General features: G+C 32.9%; 1 protein-coding gene across 4 annotated transcripts; it reads right to left on the bottom strand.

Annotated features, from left to right (window-relative positions):
- Positions 1-1,100: 1,100 nt before the first annotated feature.
- LOC107918135 (probable rhamnogalacturonate lyase B) lies at positions 1,101-5,732 on the bottom strand. Of its 4 annotated transcripts, XM_016847665.2 has the most exons (14): positions 5,388-5,732; positions 5,191-5,312; positions 4,603-4,662; positions 4,360-4,479; positions 3,643-3,762; positions 3,222-3,534; positions 2,987-3,145; positions 2,772-2,878; positions 2,567-2,657; positions 2,322-2,463; positions 2,081-2,237; positions 1,887-2,003; positions 1,682-1,811; positions 1,101-1,601 (listed from the first exon to the last, which is right to left on the bottom strand). In XM_016847665.2, the coding sequence occupies exons 1-14, from the start codon at positions 5,427-5,429 to the stop codon at positions 1,347-1,349; spliced, it is 1,935 nt and encodes a 644-aa protein (XP_016703154.1). In that variant the 5' UTR covers positions 5,430-5,732; the 3' UTR covers positions 1,101-1,346. The 4 variants fall into 4 exon arrangements, 3 of the variants coding, with proteins under 3 accessions (XP_016703154.1, XP_040960589.1, XP_040960655.1); XM_041104655.1 differs by having other exon boundaries at positions 5,191-5,566; XR_005920723.1 differs by having other exon boundaries at positions 1,437-1,601; positions 1,887-1,935; positions 2,044-2,237; positions 5,191-5,571.
- Between the last annotated feature and the right edge of the window lie 7,190 nt (positions 5,733-12,922).

Raw genomic sequence — 12,922 nt, 5'->3', positions numbered from 1 at the left:
CTCGAGTCTAAGAGAGCTATTTTGGCCGAGGTAGGTCGTCCTTTGTTGCCATTGTAGCTTAACGCTAGCCTGACTACTCCAAATTGGATATGGGTCTACCCATGCTAGATCCATTGTTGTGGAAATTCTGGAGGAATCTCTATGGTGACAAAATGTTCAACAATGCCTGCTGGGAGAATGCACTAATCAAACTTTGTTAACTGGATGTATTCTCTCGGTGCTTGAGACTTTGAACATGCGAGTGATCTGATGAAAGAACTTGAAGATTTTTTTGAAAGCTTTACAAGGTTTTAAGAGAGATAAGTGAGGATCTTCTATCATGCTTAATTCAGGGACATGGTTAATTTTGTGTAGGTAATCTAATTTATTTGCGGTAGTTTTTTTAAGAGGAGTAGAAGGTAAATTAAAGGGTCTAGCTAAGGTAGAAGAACTTGAAGGTATTATATCTAAAGATGAGTTTTTCATATTTGAGTAATTCTCTTGGCTACTGTTTCCTGGCCAATATCTTAGCTGAAAATTCTTGTTATTGTTCGTTCATGCTAGTGTAATACGAATTAAACACGTAAATCAGTGTGATACTTAATACACTTGTATGTATTGCGATCACTTTTGACTGTCACATCTCAAAAGTAATTAGGTTGAGCTTATTTGAAACATCTATAGTAATATTCAGTTTTTTTAATTATGCTCAACACTAAAGTTATAGAAAAATTTTGATGAAAGATAATGTTTGGTTATTAAAAGTTGTAATGTGTAATATTTATTTATTTGTTGGGCTATAATTGTATTATATAACAATACAACTTTTTTACTCTAGATCATTGTTTTAGTTTAAATATTGAAAGCTTAAGTTTCAAATTCAATGAAATTGCTACAAAAAAAACTGTGAAGATTAGAAAAGATAAAGTATAAAGGAATATTTGCAGGTTGTGTTTCAGAATTTGAATTTAGATTTTTACTATATGGAAATTTAATATTTATGATAATTTCTTAAATTTATGGATTTTCTAGATAGAATTTGAAATCTTTAAAATATTTTTAGATTTGATAGATTCATGTTTTTATATTTTTCTAATTATATTAAATTTAATCTCAACTAATTTCACTGTAATATATGCATTTTATTCTTATCATTTACATAATTATTGAAATCCAAATCCAAATATATGGGTATTCCCCTCAAGAGTGCTCCTAGTCTCCATTTTGTTGAATCCATGGGATTTTGATGTTGTACATAAATCAACTACAGAGATACGGTTTAATCAATATGAAACAGGATATGCTTCTTTGACAGAAACTTGTTCAAACCTGTTTCTAGCTTCAATTTTGTGGATATCTGAAATATTTTAAGGTTTCTTGTTTCCATTAGAAGATGCAGGGCCTTCTAATCGAATATAGTCATACATAATTCCTTGGAAAGGGCTGGTGCTTTTCGGTTGAGTTAGAAATATGGTGTTATCTCCTTCAAGAAGCAGATTCCCCGGAATACCGACATGGTAAAGCCGGTAAAGCCCATGGATACCATGTCTGGCTATTGTGTTGTCTTTACCAATTTGTCCACTTGAAAATAGAGGAGACTTTCCATCATCATTGACCCTTACCTTCATAAAACAAAGAAATCAATTTAATGTGCAAAGTTTAGTCATCTAAAGTTAAAACTCTTAACAATTAAATTCTATACCTGAAGTTCAGCAGCATGTGCAGTAGCCAATGCCAATCGTAGTTTGTATGTTTCGGTTTCATTTGCAGCACAATCTAGTTTGAACTTGATTTGCCATGTAGTTCCTTGATATGTGTTGTCATCATTCTTTCTGCAATCCAAAACAAAGATACCTAAGGATTCTGAATCTGGAAATGTTATTGAGAATTCAGAGGGGAATGAATACCTGGTGACCTGAGCAAAAAACCAGTCTTTTGTATAGTCACTAACCCCAACTGTGTAAACCAAATCTCTATCAGGATATAAATCTGCATATCTTTCCCATAACCCATACTGCCTAAATCTGCAAATATTTATAAACTTAAAAAGAAAATATATCTTACATGATGAATCCGTAAAATCGCAGGAAAAGAAGCCAACCTGTCAGGATGGTTAACATATAACCTGTTGACAAACATCGGACTCGGATCAGGAACGTAGAATTCTGCAGCAGTGCGATCCGGGACTCCAATTTCCCACAATGTAGGGCCATCTCTTGGCGGTTCATATACAAGATCACCCATGAATATATCATACCCTGCAATATCGCGTTATAAAATATATATACTTCATCAAAACAACAACTTAGGAGGTTGCAGTAGAAAAAATTAAAGTAAAAGACCTGCGCTAGGGGTGATGATAACATCATATTTATAATCACCAATGAAACCAGGAACCCATGCATATAGATTATAGTCACCGGTCCAAATATTGTTAATGCAGAAATAGCCATCTTCATCAGCTCTAGTCCAGAATTGATAGCCCTGACCCAAGGGTAACCATGTGATGTTGAACTTTGATAAGGAATGTTCTTATATCTGAATCTGCTTCGGATTTACAGAAAAATTATGGAATATCCGAAATTACCTTGACTTCACTCTGCCAAGATCCAACATCTCCAGGGGGTGCTAACCCCACATAGGCACCATTGGCAGGTATGTAGTCTTTGCAAACATATCTGAAGATCAATTTGAAAAAAAAAAAGTGACACCAAGAAAAGATTCAATTGTTCACAAATTAAATGATTAAAAAGTAGAGGTTTGAATAGAACAGCCCAAATGAGATAAATTACCTGTCTTTCACTAGTAATCTACCACTGACATTGCCCCTTTGATGGGATTGTGGAAAGTCTTGAGAAGCAGGGAAAGTATAGGGCCAGTCTTGAACTTCAATTCTCATCTAAATTAGAAGTTCCAACTTCAGTCTTAACATCTTGTATGTAGATATGATTATTCATTTTTCTTTATTCAGACACTCATATGAGAGTAACTTAAAGAAAATTAGAACCTGTTGTTTAGCATCTTCCCAAAGTGAAAGTGGGTTACCTCCAGCATCCGACAAAGAATTAAGATAAATAAAAATGGGGCCAAAAACTTTCTTCCAAGCCTCATTACTTCCAAATTTCAATATCAAATCCTCTCCTGAATAATGAACACTGTGCATAACCTGGTCGATTTGGTCGTGTAAGATTGTAATTAAAAGCTAACGTTATGGTGGAAAAAGAAGGTAAGGTTTTTCTTACGGCAAGGGTGGTCGGGCCGACGTGAGAGGTAAGGTTTTGCTTGTGAGGCCCGGCAGATCGAAACTCATCACTAGGAGTTATTTGCCAGAACCCCACCGGCGGGTCATTGCAAATCCATCCATGGACCCTGTTGTCCTTGTTCTCGCATGAATACTGGTACTTGTCATCAACCTCTCCTCTAAACTCAGTTTCCATTGGATCAACCAGTAGGACAGCCTCTGGATAAGCCAAGGTTTGGCTTCTGTAAGGTAAACGGTCATCAGGCAAGGGCATGTATCTTTGTCTGTTGTCTGCCATTGCCATGTAATGAAACCTGTGCATTTGAAATTACTCAATGGTCAATGCTTGTTCATTTCTTTTAACACGTCATTGAGTTTTTTTAAATTCATTTTTCAATATAAATATATGTATATATGCATACTTGTCTTTCCTCAACTTGAATGCAACCCTGAACCTGTCAAGGTTGAAAGCAGGCCATTCCTTCAAGTGCTCGTAAATTGCATAGGTGTAGAATCCTGAGGAATTACGAAGCATTATAAACCTGTAAAACATAAAACAGGATTTTGCTTTTGTTACAATCTCCCCTGAAATCATAAGTTATGTTGCTCGCATATCTAGACTTGAGTTCCATAATATGATACTCCCTCGGTAAAAGTATCATGGAGGATTTTATATTAGGAGTCAAATTACATTTTGACCTATCTACTCAAAAAATGAGCAAATTAGTCATTATATGTTAGATAAAAAAGCAAGTTAGTTATTTTATTAAAAATTTCATCCATTTTAGTATTAAAAACTAGTCCCTGGACATCAATATGAAGTACAATGGCATGCCACATGTTACTGCTGGTTGTTCTGTTAACTACGTCAGTTTTTAATAGTAAAAATAGATGAAATTTTTAACATAAATGACCAATTTGCTATTTGATATAATGCACAATGATTAATTTACCTATTCTTTGAGTCGAACCACCAAAATGTAATTTACTCTTAATATAAAAGCCTCCATAATATTTTTACCGATCCCCTCCAATACACCCTCTACATACATGAAAATAACTGAAAATAGTATTTCAAATATATATATATATATATTTAACACTCACATTTGAATTCAAGTAACATAATTTATAAATACCTCTTCTCGATGTTCAAGGGAACGACTTTGCCTTCAAGGGAAGGATTCCATGTTCTAGTAAATGAAAGCTCCACCTGATCCTCATTTTCCACTATTACTTCAAAACTTGTTGCTTCAATCCTGCATATGTTACTTCCAGTTTTATCTCACTTGAAGTAATTCATCCCAACATTTATGTTCTACGCAGATTTCGATTAGTATAAGATATGATTTTTCGAATACATGAAAAAGAAAAAAACATACCTGTCAAATTTACCCTTTGTTCCTTTGCTTCCTGCTAGATTCCAGACGAGGTCCCAATACCTTTTGATTCCATAAGAAAATGGAGTCAACTTTTATAATTATTCACAAAAAAAAGAAAAAGTTAAAATTTACCATTAGTCTCTATGATTTAGTCCATGTACTGAATTTGATAAATTTTAATTTTCATACTTTTTGAATTTTAAAATTTTAGTCTTGATCCATCAATAACAATTAGATATGCTTGATTAAATTCAATTACTAGTTCGGAATAAGCGTACAATGATAAATTAATTTAATCCATCTTCTCCTAATGACAATTATTGATGTGAAAATAGTAAATTAGCATGGTATTATACATATGACAATATGTATGTCACATCAAATTTTAAAAATAACGTAATTTACTGAGATTAAGAGTAACTAAATTAAAATAGAAGGATTAAATCAATAACTTTTATAAAGTATAAAGACTAATAATAGAATTTAACTAAAAAAAAGATAGAAATAAGTGAATAGAGAAAATAAAAGAAGTCCATTATAAATTTTATCCAATAGCGAAAAAAGAGAGAGCATAGGAATAATATTTACCCTCTATCAGCTTCCTGGTTTTCAACAGCAAGCAAATTGTCAATGCCATTATATTGAATAGCAGTGAGAATGCCATCTGGATTAGATATTGTGACCTGCAGTATACCATTATCCAAGACCACCTGCAAATGATAAAAACCAAAAAATGTAGTTAATACAAAGAAAGAAATGAAGAGAGGAAAACAAAGAGTTAATACATGTTTATCTTGGACATATAACTTCACTCCCTGAGATGGCATTTTGAAGCCCTCTACTGCAACGCTGGATAATGGGTGAAATTATGGGGACAACAAAAGAGAAGAAGAAAAAGTTTTGTCGAACCCGTGACAATACGACATGGAGAGAATGTAGACATGTGAAGAGTTGATTGACCAACTGCAACATTACATTTCCTTTTTAGCTTCTTCTCACATATGATTATATATTTCGTGAACGTGACTTTACTTTGTCGTCACTGTTAGTTTGGTGCATTAAAAGGCGTGCTAAAGGTAAAAGAAAACCGATGGCTTGAAGGGTTGGTTGGATTTATTGCATAACATGTCAAATGATGCTCAAAGTCAAGTGAGCCCGTTATATGTTTAGTCTATAAGAGCAAGCTAATTTCCATGGAATCTTCAACAGGAGTTACATGTGCGATGATATTAATGGTTAAACCCTTTTTGAACAAACAAAGAAGATTCACAAGCAAAGCCTGTCGGATATGGACAAGGATATACCGTAAATTGTTTCCTTGATTACGGTACTCAGATAAAATCAAAATAAATTTCCTTTCCATGATTTGTCTTTGCTTCCATTTCCAATTTTCTAATGTTTTTTTTATCCATTCGGGCATAATAAATATTTTCCTTATAAACAAGACATAAGCCCAAATCTAGAAAATACCAAATATTGGTCAAATGGCTTAAAATTAAAAACTAATTGAAATTGAATTCCAACCCTAAATATTTCTTCACCAATAATATTAGTTAACGGCAAATATTGTCATAATTTTGTTGTTGGAGTGTATCCAGTTAGTAAACCTGTCCACAACGTGGGCTACTCCTTCGGCTCATCTCTCATACAGCTCGATTCTTCTTCTTTTAAATTAAAATTCAATAATAAATCATATTTAAATTTAATTTGTCGAACCCTTTTTTATTTTAAAAACAATGGGAATCGACTTGTAAAATCGAGTGTGGGGTTGCCACCAATCTCTTGATTTAGGTGTGATTGGATCACCTATTAAAATATTTTATTCAATGAAAAATAAATTTGGTTTAGGTAAAAAAAATAGAAAACGGGTTCGGGAGTCGGTTACGCATGAGGAAGGGTTAGCACCCTCATTACGCCCAAAATTGGTACCAAATTGATTTGATGCTGTCCTTAAAAAGTTTTAAAAGAAAATATTTTCCGAGGTATATAAAAAATGTTTGAATAACTCAAATTAGCTATCAAAAATCTCTCGTTCCAAAGATATGAGGTTTCATACCCAGTACGGTTAGATACGATCCCTTATACCTTTAAGATACAATTGATTTTCGAATTTTTTTTTTAAAAAAAACTCATACATTAAAAGTATAAAAGGTTATCTAAATATTTGGTTCATCGGAAAAGTCATACCCAGTATGATTGAGCACAATTTTTCCAAATTCCCCAAATATTAGATATTGCCTTATTTCAAAAGCTTTAAATAATTGAAATTTAGAAATTTGCTTAAAAACATGTTTATTCATTTTAAAATTGATGAAATATTTAATGTATTATAAAAAAACAATAAATATGAAATAATATACTCAAAATACAGTAAACCTTGCTTAATATGTCTAACAATCATTCTAGGTATAATATAACAAAAAATTCTTTAAGCATGGATAATGAATAATAAAAAATAATATACACGGTCATAACACAAAATAAAATGATATACAAAAATATGTATGAAACAAAACAAAGAATTAATGATCATATAATGTATATAAGTTGACACATTTGCATAAAACTTGGGATATATGTTTATTGAAATAACTATTATAAATCTCAAAGTTCAAATCAAATTATACAAAAATATTTAAAACACAAGTTTATTCAAAAATTGATAATTCACAAGATAACTTAAAAAATGTATTAAATATGAAGGAATAACAATTCATGATATAAAATAATGTACAAAATAAATTTATGAAACTTTTACACACAAATAAACATTGGGTATAATTATTAATAAAAAAATAAAATTAATAATGTATATAAAAAAATGAAGTAAATATATATACTATATAGGCAACAGAATATATGTAAAAAATATAAGGATAATATGAAGTACAATAAATTACATGATTTAAAAGGGTTTTTAAAAAATATTATACACATAAATAATTTTAAAAGAAGATATATATACATAGAAAAATATTTACATAAAGTTATATGAAAATAATAACATATACCATAGCAAAAATAAATTAAAATATGCTATATACATGTGAAAAAATGTTAGAAATAATTACATGTCGAAATATCCTTTGATTAAAATAGGAATTACAAGGTTAACTTAATTTTATTATAAATTATATACATAATAAAAAAATATAATTAATTACAAGTTTATTAAAATCTATATATATAAAGATATCAAAGCTTTAATAATAGATGCAAACTAAATATAAATTCGAAACATATGTATTAATAATAATTTAAATGATACAAAATATGTGAGATTTTCCTTTTGAATAAGAAATATATGTGAATAAATCTAAAAAACTATATGTATAAAAATACCAATGTTTAAAAATGTATTTAAATTATATATACTAATAATTTTTGTATATGTATAGTTAAAATTTATTTAATGTATATAACATGTGATTTTATTTTAGAAAACAAATACATATATATCATGTGGACAAAAAATAGTTAAATATATGTATAATAATTTAATATTGATAATGTTCATGGAATAAAACCAATTATTATGAAGTATATACATGTATAATAACACATAAAAACATTACATAAAATAATGTACAACCGTATGGAAATTCAAGTACCCCAAATTACAACAAATAAATAACTAAAAATACAAATAACACAATTAACATGTACATTACAAATAATATAAATGACAAGAAAGAAAAAGAATAAATATATCAACAAAGTAATTCAACAGGTACAGGCAAATGAAATCAAATTTAAAACTATAACATAAATTTAGCAAATTACTTAATAGCAATCAAAATAAACTAAGAAGGACAATTGGCATAAATAAATAAACTATTAATAATGAAATAAGGACTCATATATGACACACTTGATTTCACAGGGACCATGTTTGAAATTATTCCTAATCTTAAAACATTGCATGAAGACAGGGACTAAAATGCCAAAACATACAAATCTGAGGAACAATTTTAAAACAGAGAATAAAGCAATTTAGGCGCAAAGGGGAGCAGATCTTTATGCAGCGCAAAGAGAAGGGGCCTGCTGCGTAAATATTCCATCCTTGCCGCATCTGGATAGAGTCGGGTCTCCAATTGGGCGAATGCGCGGACCCTTCCCCCCTTTTATTTTACACGGCACTGTTTCAAAAAATTAAGGCATTTAAACCATTTTTTTCTGCATCATCCCCAAAACACAGCCCCCTTTTACAGCCGAAAATCACAGCCTGAGAACTAATTTTTTAGGGTTTCTTTTTAGCATTCGAATCACCATTGTTTTGGGGACCATCTGTATGTAAAGAGCACCCATTCTCCTCGTTGAAGGCAGTTGAACAAGTTTTTAAAAAAGACTTAGTAAGTATCTTTCTCTTCTCCTTCTTTGCTTTCTTTCCAAAATTCAGATAAAAAAACAAAAATCCTGTTCTGTGAAGGCTCCTTTCATCGCGCAACCACTAACCTTCATCAGTTTGATGGCTAATAGTGCGGATGATGATCGGGTTTTATCAACGGAGATCCCAATTTTAGAAATCCAATAATATTGCTACCTTTTACTCTTCCTTTTTTTTAAAAAAAACGAATCTTATGATATTATTTTAAGAAAAAAATGAAATAAACTCCAAGGATTTAAACAAAATTTTAGTATTGCTCAATCCTCACCCACATCTACGCATGTCTGTGATGTTTGGGCTATCATTGGTATCGAGAGCTCCTCTTAGCGCCTAATCCTCAAACTAATTAAAAGAGAAATGAAGAGAAGAAAAAAAAACTGGAAAATCACCTTTCAAAACTTTTTGCTTGATTTATGAATGTGTAGTATGCGTACAGTATTCTCTGTGTGTAATCTTTGGAGTACAAAATGAGGCTTTTTATAGCCTGAATTTACAGAAAAAATGAAAAATAAAAATACATTTTCCCTCTATCATTTGGCTGTACATTCTCTCGTATATTCTTTTGCAGGTATGATGCACCGACTGTACGAAGAAATTCCCTCGTGAAAGCTGTGAGAAATCGTCTCTCTGGTGCACTTCTAGTATATTCCAGGAGCTGCTACTGAAATTCCCTTTTCTGCTGGGCTCTTTCAGATTTGGGCTAGACTTTAGGTTTATTAGGATTGGGCTTTTAATTTTATGTAAGGGTTTTTAGGGTAATAATGTGTTTGGGTTACTTTTTATTATTTTGGGTCTGATGATGATCATAAATATTTTAATTTATTTGGGTTTATTTACATAAGTTAAATGGGGCCGGGCAAAATTGGTTGACTACAGCTGCCCATCTTTGCTCATTGGCGTGTAACGGGAATAGAGCAAAGACTTCAAAAAAACCAATTTTGCTTGTCTTATTGAATTTTAACTTCTTGGCTTTTTGGTACTTCTCTTTTCCAAACACCTTTAGGAAGACGAGATTAAATCTGCTCCATTGCCGATACATGGAGATAAGATTCCATCTGCGAAGATCTGCTCCGCTGTATCTTCAGGGAGATAAAATCTTCAATTCTCAATCTGCTTCCTTGCTACCTCAGGAAGATAAAATTCATTCTTCAACTTGTTCTCTTGCTACCTCGGAGAGATAAGGCTTGGTGGTGAAATCTGCTCCCTTGCCGATACATGGAGATAAGATTCCATCTGCGAAGATCTGCTCCGCTGTAACTTCAGGGAGATAAAATCTTCAATTCTCAATCTGCTTCCTTGCTACCTCAGGAAGATAAAATTCATTCTTCAACTTGTTCTCTTGCTACCTTGGAGAGATAAGGCTTGGTGGTGAAATCTGCTCCCTTGCCGATACATGGAGATAAGATTCCATTTGCGAAGATCTGCTCCGCTGCAACTTCAGGGAGATAAAATCTTCAATTCTCAATCTGCTTCCTTGCTACCTCAGGAAGATAAAATTCATTCTTCAACCTGCTCTCTTGCTACCTCAGAGAGATAAGGCTTGGTGGTGAAATCTGCTCACTTGCCGATACATGGAGATAAGATTCCATCTGCGAAGATCTGCTCCGCTGCAACTTCAGGGAGATAAAATCTTCAATTCTCAATCTGCTTCCTTGCTACCTCAGGAAGATAAGACTCATTCTTCAACCTGCTCTCTTGCTACCTCAGAGAGATAGGGCTTGGTGGTGAAATATTCTCCATTGCCGATACATGAAGATAAGATTCCATCTGCGAGGATCTATTCCACTGCAACTTCAGGGAAATAAGATCTTCAATCTTTACCAATGTTGCTACATTGCCCTTCGGGGGACTTATCCTGTAGACTCCATTTTACATGCACATGCTTAGGCCAAATAATTAGGATGCTATGATCGAAATAACCCAATACTCCTAACTAAATGTGGTATGAATAATATATGCAAAAATGAGGATGATTCCATTTTAACAAATTAGGGTATCGTCACTCGTTGTTCATTAATACTGTTACTGACGCATTTGCTCAACCATCTTCTTGAAGAAGTATCCCAAAGAAACAACCTATCTCGTCTAGCGAGCTTGCCCCACTGTAATTCCAACATCCCTTCTACTACTGCTTTTGAGACAAAACATTGTAACTCATAGTTGAATTTCCTTTTATTTAATCTACTACCTCACTTCTCAGGTGCTATAGCCAAATGTGCATTTCTGCTCTCTGTATGAACGTCATTTCATTTTTCTCGAGAATAAAATTGCATCATCAATACTATATCCTGCCTGTTTGCTCCATTATCATTTGGACAGAGATCTAAAAAAAGTGATTTATCCAAATATATCCTTGAACTTGAGCGTATTCTAAACAATTATCTCACTTCAGATTCTTGTATTACTTAGAAACTCCTAGAATAATATGCAAAACTTCTATTGTAAAAACATCACTAGTTCATTCATCATTATGTCAATGCAACATGCTTGCAATCAAATTGTGATTAATGAACAAGAATGGAAATTAGCCTTGAATTCAAAGTAAATTATCAAAAGAACAACAATGGCCATTAATTTAGGAATGTATATCTTGAAAAAGAAAGGATAAAGATAACTAATTTACTGAAAATGAAGACTAGGTACCCTTGTTATCGTAACCTGAGCTTCTCCGTAAAAACTTCTTGAAGACTAATTCAAACTTAACATGTGTTTAAGAGATCAGAAGCACTTTGTCAATGCCCTAAGATGCAACATATTCCCTTCATGGTTAATTCAAGTATATCAAGATCACAGCCTCCTCACTTTGGATCCATATTTGAGCCGCCCTTTTCGGGTTTTCAACTCAAATCCCCTTTGGTCACAAGGCGCCCTTTGCGGGTTTTCACCTTGGCCTCTCATTTTTCTCTTTTTTTTTTCTTTTTTTTTTATTGGGTCTCAAAGCGTCCTTTGCGAGTTTTCACTTTGGCCCTTTCCATTTTTATTTGAGTATCAAAGTGCCCTTTGCGGGTTTTCACTTTGCCCCCCATTTTTTTTTGAAAGTCTCAAAGCGCCCTTTGCGGGTTTTCACTTTGGCTTCCCTCCCTTGTCAAGTGTAGTACTTTTTGACTGCATCCGAGTTCACTGGATTAGATAAATTCTTTCCATCCATTTCGGCTAGTATTAATGCACCACCAGAGAAAGCTTTCTTCACCACATAGGGCCCCTCTCAATTCGGCATCCATTTACCTCTGAAATCTTTTTGTATGGGAAGAATCTTTTTCAAAACCAAATCTCCCTCATGAAACTCTCTTGGGCGAACCTTTTTTTCATAAGCCCACATCATTCTCTTTTGATATATCTGTCCATGCTGAATAGCCTTTAGCCTCTTTTCCTAAATCTAGTTCAACTGATAATATCGAGACTGTATCCATTCTGCTTCATCTAACTTTAATTTTGACAAAACTCGAAGAGAAGGTATTTCCACTTCAATGGGCAGAACTGCTTCCATTCCATGACCAATGAGAACGGTGTTGCCCCAGTAGAAGTTCTGACAGATGTTCGATAAGCATAAAGAGCGAATGACAACTTTTCATGCCAATCTTTGTACATTTCGGTCATTTTCCCCACAATCTTCTTAATATTTTTATTAGCTGCTTCCACTGCCTCATTCATCTTCGGACGATATGGTGACGAGTTATGATGTCTGATTCTAAACTGACTATAGACCTCTGCTATTGTACTATTGTTCAAATTTAGTGCATTATCGGATATGATTTTCTCAGACATTCCATATCGACATATAATTTCCTTCTTTAAGAATCTACTGACTGCCGATTTAGTTACGTTGGCGTACGAAGCAGCTTCCACCCACTTGGTAAAATAATCAATGACTACAAAAATGAAACAGTGCCCATTTGAAGCCTTAGGTGAAATTGGCCCTATGACATCCATGCC

Source organism: Gossypium hirsutum, chromosome A01, assembly GCF_007990345.1.
Source record: "Gossypium hirsutum isolate 1008001.06 chromosome A01, Gossypium_hirsutum_v2.1, whole genome shotgun sequence".
NCBI classification, from domain to species: domain Eukaryota; kingdom Viridiplantae; phylum Streptophyta; class Magnoliopsida; order Malvales; family Malvaceae; genus Gossypium; species Gossypium hirsutum.
This window is presented reverse-complemented; position numbering and strand designations above follow the sequence as displayed.